The 13,918-nt window shown below is 47.6% G+C and overlaps 1 protein-coding gene across 2 annotated transcripts in view; it reads left to right on the top strand.

The window, feature by feature from the left end:
• Positions 1 to 13,918, top strand: part of AMOTL1 (angiomotin like 1) — a 154,016-nt gene that overhangs the window by 92,336 nt on the left and 47,762 nt on the right. For both annotated transcript variants that reach the window (XM_080816054.1, XM_080816055.1), the window contains one exon: positions 12,553 to 12,844. In XM_080816054.1, coding sequence (XP_080672180.1) covers positions 12,553 to 12,844 — 292 coding nt within the window. The remainder of the gene's footprint in view (positions 1 to 12,552; positions 12,845 to 13,918) is intronic.

A 13,918-nucleotide genomic window follows, 5' to 3' on the forward strand; every position in this document is an offset into this window, starting at 1 on the left:
AATGGGCCGGTTTGGTCTGGAACGCACCCAGGTACCACGGGTGGGCTAGGGAGTGGCCAGCAGTGGCAGAGATGTGTTAGAACACGGAGCTGAGACCAGCCGTCGAGGTCTCTGGGAGTCCTCCTATGGAGTTTGGAATTTAGCCATAAGCAGTTGGGAAAGCCAGTGTTTCCAGGGAGAGACTCTGTGTGTGTTTATTAGGCTGACTTCAGTGGCTGTCGGGGATGGATCAGAGGAACAGGACCAGAGGCCATGAGGACCTCCAGGGACAATTTCAGTAGTCCAGCTAAGAACTGGTGAGCACGGCCTACGTTGGAGGCCGGAGGTACAGGGGAACATTATGTGCTGTGAGAGGCAGAAAAGTCACACGGACAGGACTTAATGACTGATTAGACCCAGAAGCTGAGAAACAATAGGCCAGTTGGAAATCAAACTCTCAAGAGAGAAATTGGGTCTGAAGGTACAAATTCGGGAGTTACCAGCATTTCAATGCTGCCAGGCTTCTTGGAGAGAGCGTGGAGCAGGAGAAGGGAAGGCAAGTGACCACTGCCTATTCTTGGCTCTGTGGTCATTCTCACGAAGGGCTTTATCTGTCTTTTTCCAAATCAGGTGAGTTGAGTTTTCCCTGGGTGACCCCAGCAGCTGTGTGCAGAGCGCACCTTGGCTGTACGTCTTCTGAAAAGGCGGTGAGTGGGCCTTGGCAGAGGGAGAGAGCTGGCTCGCCTGCCCTCTGCTTCCCAGCTGCTGACACATTTCCCTGTGTGTTAGGCTGGGAATGCCAGCTCGGAAGCAGGATAGCACCTCGGAGAACTCTGCCAGGCTGTGGACCTCATTCTCCCCAAAGGCATCATAGTCTGACTGAGGAATCCAAGATGGAGCCTGCAGGGCTCTTGTTTTTTACCCTTTCGTAGTTCCTCGAGCCACAGGAGACATTTGAACTTTAAAATTGTCAGGTTTGAAGAGGGGGGAAGAAAAGTCTTCAGATCTCTGGCGTTTGTGCCACATTGATTCAAGAGGCTTGTTTATAGTCGTCAAGGATGTTTATCACAGGATCATGGCAGAGTTTGTGATGTTTCACATTTTTTCCTGAACATTTGACTCAGCCTTTAGAGCTTGCTAGAAGGTGGGGACATCCCCAAAGGAAGCCTTCCTCTTCTCTTTGGCTTTACAGCAATGCATAACGTGGGTCATTTTGTTTTTTTGTCGTCTGGCCGTAGGTGAGGTAGGAGGTGGGAGACGGTAAGGGACGAAGAGAAGCAGCAATAGGAGATCTACCCAGTTATTTGTGGAAAGTGTCATTTGTCTCAAAGTTATGACGTCAAAAGGGGGCACCTGGGTGGCTCAGTGGGTTAAAGCCTCTGCCTTTACCTCAGGTCATGGTCTCGGGGTCCTGGGATCGAGCCCCGCATCGGGTTCTCTGCTCAGCGGGGAGCCTGCTTCCTCCTCTCTCTCTGCCTGCCTCTCTGACTACTTGTGATCTATCAAATAAAATAAATAAAATCTTTAAAAAAAAAAAAAAGAAGAAATGCGTGAGGGATTTGAGCTAATTGCCAGGCTTGGTGGCCGGACTGACATAGCACATCAAAATGGCCCCAGAGAGGTAACAGGCCACTGAGGCTCGGCCCCAGAGCCGAAAGGCCCCTTTGTGAGCCTGGCCATGGCTCATCAGCATGGCTCCAGTGGCCCAGCCCTGGGCCAACAGAGTCAATAAAGGTACATGCACACCAGTCCTGCCGCAGACACATCCAGCGTGGTCTGAACTCCCAGGGTGGGATCTGAGACTCAGCAGTGTGGGATGTTCAAGTTTCCTTTGACCCAGGAGATTTGAGTTTCGTGGATACGGTCCCTTGTGCCTAAAGAGTTATCTGTTCGTCATTGATGGTGGTGGTTTTGAAAGCTGCAGGCTGTGGGGTCCGTACATCACAGTTTCCTGGCCACCAAGGAAGGGCCACTGAGTGAGGTCATGGAGTCCCATCTCCTGGCCCTCTGCATTGTTCAGACTTCACGGCTGTTTGCCTACTGATGAAAAGTTCCAAAAGGCAAGTGAGACAGAGCATAGAGCTTATGACAGAAGCAGGAAGAACTTGGGAGTTCTTGCCTTCATTACTGACCCACCATAGCTTATACATTTACCCTCCCTGACCTGCTAAAGGTGGAGATGTGTGGTGGTTTGTTGTAAAGCACTTTAGTCTCTTGGTGGGAAACCCCAGGGAGAAGCTATCAGTTATAGCCTCATTGACTTGCACCAGGTTGGCCCCTGTCGTGGGTGAGGTAGTGAGGCTGGCAGAGATGGGGAGACTAAGGCCCTGCTGAGGTGACTGGTGGGGACCTCCAGGGAACAGGAGCCGGCCAAGGAAGAAGGCTCTGGTTTTATTACTGCTCCATCGTCCTTTTTCTTCAACCTGAAAGTGGTAAGGGATATAAAAGAGAACAAGGTGAGAATCGAACGGGTTGTTCTGTGTAGAATTGTGCTTTAAAAAAAGGCCAGGATTTGGGTGATAATTCATACTCACTTTGTGGAAAGAGCATTAAGAGCATTCTAGAGGCAGTGACTTGTCTTACGGGACTGTACCGTGCGAGTGGAAGTGAATGCAGGCAGATGAGCTGATGGCTGTCAGAGCAGTTGGGAGGATGTTAGTCAAGTGCATGTTTGCTTTCCAAAGAAGTCTGCGCATATTTCCGAAAGTGGAAACCGAAAAGGCAAAAAAAAAAAAAAAAAAATCACTTAAAGTAGCCTACTTTCTTAATACAACGATTGTTAACATTTTCTTCTACACATTCATTTTTTCATGTGTTATCCTCGTAGATTATATTCAGTGTAGTATCTTGGCTTGTTAGTGCTATTGTCGGTACTGTTGTATCACATTCTTTCTACAATAGTATCTTAGCTTGTTTTTAACTCATATTGTATCAGTTCTTTCTACAATACCACGCACTTGTTTTCCTCGCCATCCTTTTTATTGCTGGGTGATATTTTATAAGGTATATAATTTACATCATCGTTTCTACAAATAATATAGTGAACACAATCATGCATATCAAGTTTTCTGTGCCCTGACTCCTGACACCTGGTCCTATCCCCTAGCCTCTGACCCTAGGAGGGTGGTTTTCTGAGTGCATGATGGGAGGGCCTGAGAGAAGACCCCGAATATTTAAGACTTGGTAGTGTTTCTGAAAATTGGTGTGAAGGCGGAGCTAAAAACAGAAGGACCAACTGAATGTCTATTTCGAGAGTGCATGGAGTCCCAGGTCCCCTTCTCACTCAGGTTGTGGCTGACTGCCCTGTCTGTCCTTGCCCCAGTAGAAGTCCGGGGGGTCTACTCTCTGGGGGGGGGTCTCTGAACTTTGGTTCACTTCTTTAGGAATCATTATTTAGAGTTGAAATTATTGGGTAAATTGTAACAAACATTTAATGACTCGTGATACCGGATAACTTGGTAAAAATTATTACAGTGTGTGTGTCACTGCCCTTTGACCAACCTTAGTCATTATCATTACAAAACCTTTGCTCACTTAATGGGCAGATAGTGTTAATTCTTTATTTTACTTTGCAATTATTAGCTGGGTTATTTGGGGGATTAATTTAACAGTTAATTTAACCTTGCAAATTAGCTGTTTGTGTCTTCCGTTTGTATGATCTATATATTATAATGGATTCAGAACACACTAAAACCTGTGTTCTCTAACACTGGCCCTGACCTTGCGGTGTCTAGAACTCCATCTGTACCCTTAGCAGGGGTCAGTGGAACAGGACTAAAGCTTCAGTGCCTGCCTGCGCCGGGCACTCTGTGTGGGTGACCTTCCTCTGTTATCTCTGCATTTCTGAGGGGTGGGCACTGTCACTGTTCCTACTGGATACATGATGTTCATGGTAAGCACTGAGGCCCAGACATAAGCATAGGAAGATAGTTTTACCAGCTTTCCAGGAGCAGAGAAAAGAGTGGTAACTGTTGATTAGTATTTTTTCCATCTATGAATGTATTAATTGGATTTTCAGTATGTAAATGGAGACCTTATAAAGGCACGAATGATGGCGTTTTTGACCCAGCCCTTTGTCTGGGCTGATAAAAGCATCTTACAGATGATGTCAAGCAGGAGGTGCTGCGGACCTCCTTGCAAGGAGAAGCTTGCTTGGTTCTCCCCCCTTCCTCCAACCCCCCTGCCGCGCCAGCCATCTCCACCACCCTCCTTCCCAAAAGGGCACGGGCTGACAGTTTCCTGCATCCAGAGAGAGAAAGTGTGGTGTAACTAATGTCCTAAGTTGCTCATATTTTCCTTTAAAAATGCACAGTGCATTTTTCCCCAGAGAAACCTCCAGGGCTAGTTTTATTTAGGATAGATGACATCCTCTGGGAACATGCCAAATGAGGGTACAGTAACGAGGAAGGCACCAAGAGGGGACACAGCCAAGGAGTGCATGTGACAAATGAAAGAGAGAGAACACCTCTCCCCAAGAAACTCGTGTTGGTCCAACTGTGCAAGCAGAGTGCAGTTTAAACCATGAACAAGGATAGAGATAGGTGCCCAAGAGCAGGGCTCACTTGGTGGGCGCGGGGTTTGGGATGTGCTGTGTTATAAGAAAGAATGTTTGGTGGTCCCATCTTGCTTCCGGTTGGAAATGTTTGGAGGAGGGAGGAGAATTTTCAGAGTCAGTGTATATCCAGAGCGGTAATTTGCAGTTTATAGAGTTATGAACATGAATTGCTATGTAGGACAAAAGGTAAGCCAGGTCCAAGGTTGTTGGATTAAAAACTATGTGTTGCCCTTAACAGAAATGAGGTCACGGAGCCTTATTTAAATTCCACCAGCTAAACATGTGTTTTGAATACCAGCATTAGAACTCAGGAGTTTCTACAGCTTTTAAGCTGGATTATGGCTGGATGAGCCAAGAAACATGCTGTTTATTCTGAGAAAAAGCTCTGCAGTATGGGAATTTCAAAGGCTAGGGTCAAGTTCAGGTTACTTTCTTAGGAAACCTAACACATTTCCAGCTATAATGTGTGAGACCAGTGACTTCTTCAAACAAAGAGGATTGCCTCTGTCCATCCTGCATAGAAATAAATCTGATCTTAGTTTACACAGACTTGAGTCTTAATTTGGGCATTTACGAGTCTTGCTGGTGTCTGCACAATCAATGGGGGCTGGTGGGGAGGATTTGGGTCTGCATGAAGATTTGAGGGGTTTTGAGTTCTGGCTCTTCCATTTTGTAGTAAGTTGCATCAGTTCTCTGAGCCTCAGTTTCCTTATCTGAAAACTGTTACAGCTCATTTTTTCTAAAACCCATTTTCTCCACCCCCCCCCCCCCAACAAAGAGAAAGAAGGAAAGTAGAAATTATCTGCAGTCCCACTGTCCAGAGATAACCAGAGTTCAGTAAGCTTTGGCTGTGTTGTCCTGAAGGTCAGAAAATCAGAAGAGAGTACTCTAAGTGGGAAAACTCTGTGTAAACAGGAGGTATTTTTGCTGAACGACAGGTCTTAACTCTTGAACCTCTTCACCACAGGCCAAGAAGCGCTTTATGATTTCATCTTGTTTTTAAATTCTTTTATCTCATTTTGTTTACTTTCTTTGATTATCACAATAATGATGCAGATTTTTTGGCTTATCTTTAGTTTCTAATTTTTCTACAGCATACATATATCTAAGTAATCTTAGATAATGAATTTTTTAAAAAGTAGCCACGTGTCCATTGTAGAAATTTTATACAGAAAAACAGGACTAAGGAGAAAAATCCATAATCCCATCACATAGCATGAGCCACTCTGACTTATTATAATTCCTTCTAGTTATTTTTCTGTGCATTGTGTTTCACATGTACTAGGTGAAATCCTAATATGTCTAGATATGATTTGAAAAAAGTCCTTTCTTAGGGACTCAATGGAAACTTGCTGAACTGAATTGTTAATGTCAGTACTGAAAAAAGTTGTTTTGATTTTATGTCTCTATTAATAAGTTTGCTTTGGAATATGTCTTTAGCTGTCTTTAGCTGTCTTTTGAATTCCTTGATCACATCCTCTGCCTGTTTATCCATTGATATTTATTTTCCTGCCACGGTTTGAAAGGTTTTTAATTTTTAATTGTTAATCGCATGAGCCAAATTTATTAAATGTTAGCATGATGGGCTAATTTCAGATGACCATTTGGTTTCATATATTGAATATAACTTGATCACCCTTGACACCTGGGAATATAGGGAGAGCAGGGAGGAGTCTGACTGCTGGTCTCTTTGCATGAATTGCTCTGATGGTCACTGAATTCTGGAATTATCTCCCCAAATGAGGCCTTTTGGTGTACATTCAGTACGGTCTACAGCAGTGCTGTCCAATAAAAGTATAGTTATAAGTCACACGTGTCTACTCAAAAATGTTTTGGCAGCCACATTTTTTAAAAGTTAAAAGAAAACAAGTGAAATTAATTTTAAAACATAGTTAAGTTAACCTGTTAAAAACATATATTTTTTTAAGATTTTATTTATTTATTTGACAGAGATCACAAGTAGGCAGAGAGGCAGGCAGAGAGAGAGAGAGGAGGAAGCAGGCTCCCTGCTGAGCAGAGAGCCCGATGCGGGACTCCATCCCAGGACCCTGAGATCATGACCTGAGCCGAAGGCAGAGGCTTAACCCACTGAGCCACCCGGGCGCCCCTAAAAACATATTTTTAAAAACACGTTTTAGGGGCTCCCGGGTGACTCAGTGGGTTAAGCCTCTGCCTTCCACTCAGGTCATGATCTCAGGGTCCTGGGATCCAGCCCTGCATTGGGTTCCCTGCTCAGCAGGGAGCCTGCTTCTCCCGCTCCCTTGGCCCACCCCAGCTCGTGCTCTCTCTCAAAAATAAATAAATCTTGGAAAAAATAAATAAAAACACGTTTTAGTTAACTAAAACCATGATCATTTCAACAAGTAATCAGCATTGAAAGCTGTTAATGAGACAGTTTACATTTTTGGCCCTGAGTCTTCCGATTTTGATGTCTGTCTTCTACACTTCCTGCACATTTCAGGTGTTTGGGAGCACATGTAGCTCGTGGCTACTCTTTGGGACCACACAAGTCCCAGAGGAGGCAGGACTCAGAGAGCGATTGCCCTGACACGTCCAGACATCGCCTTGAAATGGGCTCTTATTCTCTGCTGTGCTGCAGGGAAGTTCTTCAGAAGCCCAAGCTTCTGTGGCGCTGGAATAAACTTTGATCCCTTACTGAGGTCGAGCATTAGAGACTGCGATCCTCATCATGTGGGGTTTGAAGAGGAAGGGATGCTCAGGTGGTTCTTCTTGCCCTTCTCTGAACACCAGTGATCAGTGTGTGGTAACGACAGAGACTAACAGGTTTAAGTGCTTCCCTCAGGATACACACAGTGTGGCATTCTTTATATTCCTTGTCTCATTTAATTCTCGCAACAACCCTGTGAGGTAGGTATGATCATCTCGTTTAAAGGTGAAGAAATTAAAAACTCCCCCGTGGGTCCATGGTTAGAAAGAAACAGAAGCAGAGAAGAGAGACCCTGTACTGAGGAATAGGGCTCTCCTGCACTAAAATGGGAAGTAGCCCCCGTGTGGTGGGAGTATGATGGGTTCTAGATCCACCCTCCCAGTTAAAAGGCTCCTCCCCTCTTTTTTTTTGTTTGTTTTATTTTGTAGTGAGATCTCAGTTCTGTGAATCCTGAAGTTTGCACGCTTTAAAAATAAGTGTATGACGTGAGAGTGGTGAATGCCCAAGTTTGTGAGAAATCAGTACAACAGTGACATGCGAATGTGACACGTTACATCCAGGTGTCATGTAAATATGGAAGTTTATGAATGAGCTTGTGTATGAAGGCCTGCGATGTGCACAGAGGAGCAAATGGACTGGTGATTACATGTCACCAATGACCCTGTTTCCCCAATCCAAATAACATTGTCACTCCCATTTTGAGCTGCATTTTATGACCCCAAATACATAAGAAAGGCAGTGATGGGGCACCTTAGTGCTCAGTTGGTTAAGCTGTTAAGCCTCCGACTCAAGTTTGGCTCAGGTCACGATCTCAAGAGTCCTGGGATAAGCCCCACATTGGGCTCCACGCTCAGTGGGTGGTCTGTTTCTCCCTCTGCCCTTGCCCCTGCTCGTGCTCATCTGCACGCGCACTCTCTCTCTCTCTCAAATAAAAATCTTTAAAATGAAAAAAAAGGGCAGTGACGTGGAGCTATGTTATTATATTGGCAACGTCATGATTTGAGATTCTACCTAGAACCGATTATCCAGAACCAATCTAAACACCAGAGGTCTCTTCAATGCAATGTTGAGGGTTTAGCCATTATTTGAAAGCACATCAAGCATATGTTGTCTCCCTAATTGCTCCTGGGCTTAGGGGCCAAATCAACTGACACATGTGTATTGGGTACCAACCTAGTTTAAGCCATCATCTTCTACCCTCAAAAAACATGCATGCTAAAAATTTGGGAGAAAAGACACATGCGTGAATTAAATAGTATTACCTTTAAAATGAAAATTCAGGAGAACAAAAGACTTGATATAGGCCAGTGGTGGCAGGCTGTGAGGATTGTGATTTCAGCAGGTTGTCAGTTTGGAGGAAAGAAGTGGCTACCAATTCTGGGATCGGGCTATGTGCATATGGCCCGAGTCATTGACGATGGAGGGCCAGTCTGCAAGAACTTCCTCCATGACCCCCATTTTGTCTCATAAATGTGACTCTTTAAATGCTGTATTTTTAATACATCACTGTGGACTTGGCTTTGCTCAGACATATGTAAGCAACTGGTTAGTTACTGGTCAGTTGGGTGGCACTTGGGAAAAGGTCACTGTCTGCAGCGTACTGAGGCTCAGTGTGGGCGTAGTTGCTCACAGTGGGCCCCAGGACCTCAGGATTGAAGGACCAAAGGGTGGCTGCCTTCCCTCCCTGCTCTCAGCAGGACAGAGAAGGAGTGAACTGCGTGGACTCTCGACTCAGAAAGCCTGGGCTTTATGCTCCTGTTCTCTCTGTTCTAGTTCCTAAGTTACCATCCTGTGCTTTGTTCTTCTCATCTTAATAGGCTGATAATGAGACCTATTTTAGAAGGCAGTTATAAAGGTTAAAATGAGATGCTGAATGCAAAAAGTGCTCAGTAATTGTTAGCCGTAACAGAGAAAATTTATTGGACTTATGCGTGCCATGCTCTGTGCAAGGCTTTTTATTAGGGGCTGTGGGATTCAGATGGTAACAGTAATGGTGATTATAGCTCACACTTGTCCAGTGCTTACTTTGTGCTGGCCTTTATATATATTATTAAGCCCTCAAGTCCTTTAGCGTTGAGCTAAGTAGTACACAGTCCCAGGAAGTCAAGGCACGTGGTGGCAAATAAGCTCACTCTGTGACTTCACAGAAGGAAGTCAGGAACAAGTAGATAATTACAGCATCGAATTCTACTTGCAGGTGTTTCTCAATGCGTACTGGTTCCCATCCTGTCTTTTTCCCTTTTCTTTGTCTTTTCATTGTTTGGGACGTAGCCGATCAACAGCATTATCTTTGGAAGCTGAGGATAGGTGGTTTCTGGTATTATCTTGTGAGGAATTGTCTGGTTCTGTTACACTCTTTCCCCCTCATTTCGACTAAGCCCAAATCTGCCTGGTCCAGATCTTTGATCTCACCAAACTGTTGGCAGAGTGGTGGAACCAAGGAATGGATGTTTGCTGTCCTCCCTGCCCATCGTCCATGGTGATGGTCTGTTTATTGAATGTGTAACCGAGTTATTTACAAAACCAGTGTTCTCCTTAGTAGAAGAGGTCCCATTTTGAAAAAGTGAGTTCTTTTCTGTTGCCTAACCTTGGCAAACACCCTTTTCTGGCTTTGCCATGCAAGTGACTAGTCGCCATCATGGATGACTTAGGTTGGCATTCAGGAAACACTTCCTTTTTGTCCTAGATCGGAAAAAGATGAGAAGATAAGCCCACCCTGACCATGAGTGAGTCCCAAATCCCTGGGTTTAATAAATATGAAAAGATAGATGCCGTGGCCTATAGTTGCCTGGGCCAAAGGGAGCCCCCAAGCTTCAGACAGTAGAGATGCAGGCTCATCTGTGCCCACCTTGGCCCCAAGGAGACATGCCACATCTGTTCCTTGCCTTGGACGAAGTATGAAGGGAGTACTTGGGGCTGAGAACAGGCATCTGCCTTTGAATGGAGGCCGTGTTAACGTGTTTTGCCTCTTGCCAAGGCAACCTCTTTCTATGGAAAATACCCTCTAGGATTTAGCCAGCCTGTAGGAATGCACTTCTTCTGTAACAGATATGGGGTTTGGGGGTCTGTACCTGATAGCCGTTCTTGTAATCTGCAATGAACACCAGGCCTTCAGAATGGCGCTCAGGGACATTTCACTCTTGCCATCGAGTTAGATCTCATACAAACGGGACTACACATACTCATACGTTTCAGCATGGAAGGGGTACAAATTCATCAAAATGCAGAAACGTTTTATTTCTAAAGAGATGGGCCTGTAGTTACGTAACAGGTATGGAGAGGGAGGGAGGAGGAGTGGTTTAGCTCTCCCCACGGACAGCATTCCTTTCTGACATGGGGGATGGCTGGAAAGAGGAGCCCACTAAGGAATCAGGAACCAAATTGAGCTTCACGGTTCTCCTCCTTGCCTCGGGGAACTTAGATCCTAGCTGTTTGAACAGGAAAGGGAAGGGGCTTTCTGGCTGAAGGCACAAGGAAATCTAGTTGGGAAATACCTTCCGAGCCGAGCTTGAGCGCTCTGGGGTTCATTACCAAAGCAGGGCCTGTGGCAGGTCACATTGCTGCGATCTGCTGGCTTGCTTCTGAGGTCCCCGTTATGAATCTCTGCATCTCCACATAGGGAGAGCTAAAGTGACCCTTGTCACATTTTCTTCTAGAGTACAACACACGGCTGCCAGGAGGAATCCTGTCTACGAGAGATGCTTATTACAACATGAGCGATACAGAGGTTGACACTGTCCAAAAACATTCCAGCAAATATATATATATATATGTGTGTGTATATATATGTATATGTGTATATGTGTATATATGTATATATATATATTTTTTTTAAAGATTTTATTTGACAGAGATCACGAGTAGGCAGAGAGGCAGGCAGAGAGAGAGAGGAAGGGAAGCAGGCTCCCCGCTGAGCAGAGAGCCCGATGCGGGGCTCAATCCCAGGATGCCGAGATCATGATCCGAGCCGAAGGCAGAGGCTTTAACCCACTGAGCCACCAGGCGCCCCCCAGCAGATATATTTAAAAAGAAAAGAGAAGGCCAGACGGCCTCCTGGGCAAAGTGGGGGGAGCTCTGAGAGCTTTGGCTATAGTTGGCCACGGGTGATGGGAGGAGACACAAGTGATCATCAGGGATTGGAAGTAGGTCACAGAGGTCACCCTGTGATACAGAACATGGGTGACTTAGGGGTGCTGATAATTCTTCAAGCTCTAGTTCCCAGACTGAGACCTAAAAGGTTAGGGAGGTCAACAAGTCCCAAGCCTGCAGAGGAGAACCAGCCAGCAAGAGCGTCTGTGCTGCTTATCCCTGCAGGAGTTGTTGGTAGGAGCCCTTGGCAGAGGCCGAGAGAAAATACGGTGATTCTTATGGAACAGGTAACGGAATAGTGAGGCGGGGATTGTGAGATGGGAGCTCATGGTTGCAGATAGAGGAGTTAGTGCCTGGGCTTCATAATGTGGCTAAGATCCGCAGAACTCCTCATCCCGGCAGATTAGAACAAAAGACTTGTCTCTTCCCGAAGACTTGCCCATTTCATTGGATGGTACCATTTGTGTGAAGCCCCAAGTCTCGGAGTGATTTTTGAATTTTCTTTCCTTTTCTCTCACTGTGCATGGCCTAACCAATGTCTCCCAAATCCATCCCCGACTGCCCTTCTGCTACGGTCTCGTGAGACTCCCATCGGTTCTCACCGAGACCACACTCAGCCTCCCTCCGGGGCGCCCTGCATCCATTCTTGCCCCTGTGCGTCTCATCTCTACACCACCCCATGGGGCAGCTCCTCCGTGGGCATGGACTACACTCTGAGGGCAGGGTTGGCCTTGGCTTACGAAGGCCCTTTCCTCTTGCTCTCTCTGCTCTTACCTTGTCCCGCTTTCGCTGGCCGTGCTTCATATCTGTGGGTCTGCCTGTGCTACGTCCTAATGTAGGCCCCATACACTAGCCAGTTCTCCTACCTGGAATGTCCTTCTGCCTCCTCCTTTACCCTCTTGCCCCAGCCACGGGCTTCTTCTGTGTGTCTTTCATACTTCAACTCAGGCGTCCACGTCCCCTTCCCTGCCCTCCCAGAATGAATTAGCGATTCACTGCCTCCGTCTCATGACCTGGTTTGGATGGCTTGCCTGTTTCTGTCTCCGAGAACGGAAGCTTCATGAGAGCAGGGCCCAGGTAGCCCCTGCCACCCCAGCAGTGCTGATCCAGAGGGAGAACACATTACCTATCAGTGGGTGAGGGCCTGGTCCTGCTGTGCGCCAGCACAGGGATGTACGATGATGGCCTGGGGTCTCGCTGGGGACTTTCTCCTCCCACTGGGTTCCTGGGGTCTGATGCCTGGTCTCCACTTCCCTTGCAGCCGCCCCTGCCAGCTCCCTTTCCCGTCAACGGTGCAGCAGCACAGCCCGATGTCCTCCCAGAACCCCCCGGTCAGCGGGCCGCTGCACTCCGTGTCCTTGCCGCTGCCGCTCCCCATGACCCTGGCAGGCCCGCAGCCCCCGCCAGCCGCCTCACCCAGCCAGCAGCTCGGGCCTGATGCCTTCGCCATCGTGGAGCGAGCCCAGCAGATGGTGGAGATACTCACTGAGGAGAACCGGGTGCTTCACCAGGAACTTCAGGGTTACTATGACAATGCCGACAAGCTCCACAAGGTACGTGACTTCCCGACGGAAGGAGAGGGAGAAGCAGGGTCTCTGGGAGCGTCAGAATTTTTTACCGCTCATCGGGGGTGGACGCCCAGGCCACGGGCCGGCAGTGACCCCTTTTTACGCCGGGCGCCCTGCAAAGCTTTAGGGAGACAAATGAATAGGACACAATGCTTGCCTCAGAGAAGCTTCCAGTCCCAAAGAGGGAGCGTCCGCTGAGCTCATCCCTGCAGTAGAATGTCAGGTACGGGGTGGGGGTGGGGTGGCCCTGGAGCTGAGACTCAAGAGTTCAGTCGTATTCCCCTAGGTGGACGGTGTGGAAGAGGGAGCACCAGGGGGAACACAGAGGAATGGGTTGAGAGAGACAGGGTTCTCAGGAATCATGTGATTGCCACTTGGGGTTCATCAGCTGGGCTCCGCAGAAAGCATCGTGGCCTCTAGGCTGCAGGTGGCGTCCACGCGATGGCCTGCTGTCCCTCCTTCTGTCCAGCACTTGTCCGGCAGGGAGCTGCCATGCGAGTCCAGCCTGTGTCCTTACCATGGGACTATCGGAGTGTGGGGCTTTACGCCGAGAGCCACAGTCAGTGGGAGAACTTCCAGCAGGATGAACTGCTGTAGGCAGTGATTTCATGATGTCCCACGTGTCAGGACCTGGGAGGCTCCCGATTGCACGGCAGAGGTGAGGGGCACAGGCATCAGGATGTGGCAGAGCGGGAGGGCCACAGAGCCCTAGAGTTTCCTTTCTGGAGGCCTGGAGGCCTGTGTGGTGGGAGTGACCTTCTAGGAGTCTAAGTTCCTGGCTCTGTCCTGGACACCCAGGGGCTTTCATGAAGAGGAAAGGTCAGAATAGAAACCCCGCCTGCCTAGAGCAGCGTTGCCATTTAGTCCCATGTGATGGTTAGTGCTCCCGGCTGGCTGGCCCGCGTAGTGTTCCCCTCTCAGCTGGTCTTCTCGCTGGTCAGCATTTCTGAAGCGGGGGTGCCTCTTCTTTCCTGGCAGTACACACTGGAAGCAGTGGGCTTGATGGTGCCCATGTTTTCAGGCAGAATCTGCCCCAGCACGTTCGTGCAGAGCTTCTGC

This window comes from Martes martes, assembly GCF_963455335.1.
Source record: "Martes martes genome assembly, chromosome: 10".
In the NCBI taxonomy this organism is placed as follows: domain Eukaryota; kingdom Metazoa; phylum Chordata; class Mammalia; order Carnivora; family Mustelidae; genus Martes; species Martes martes.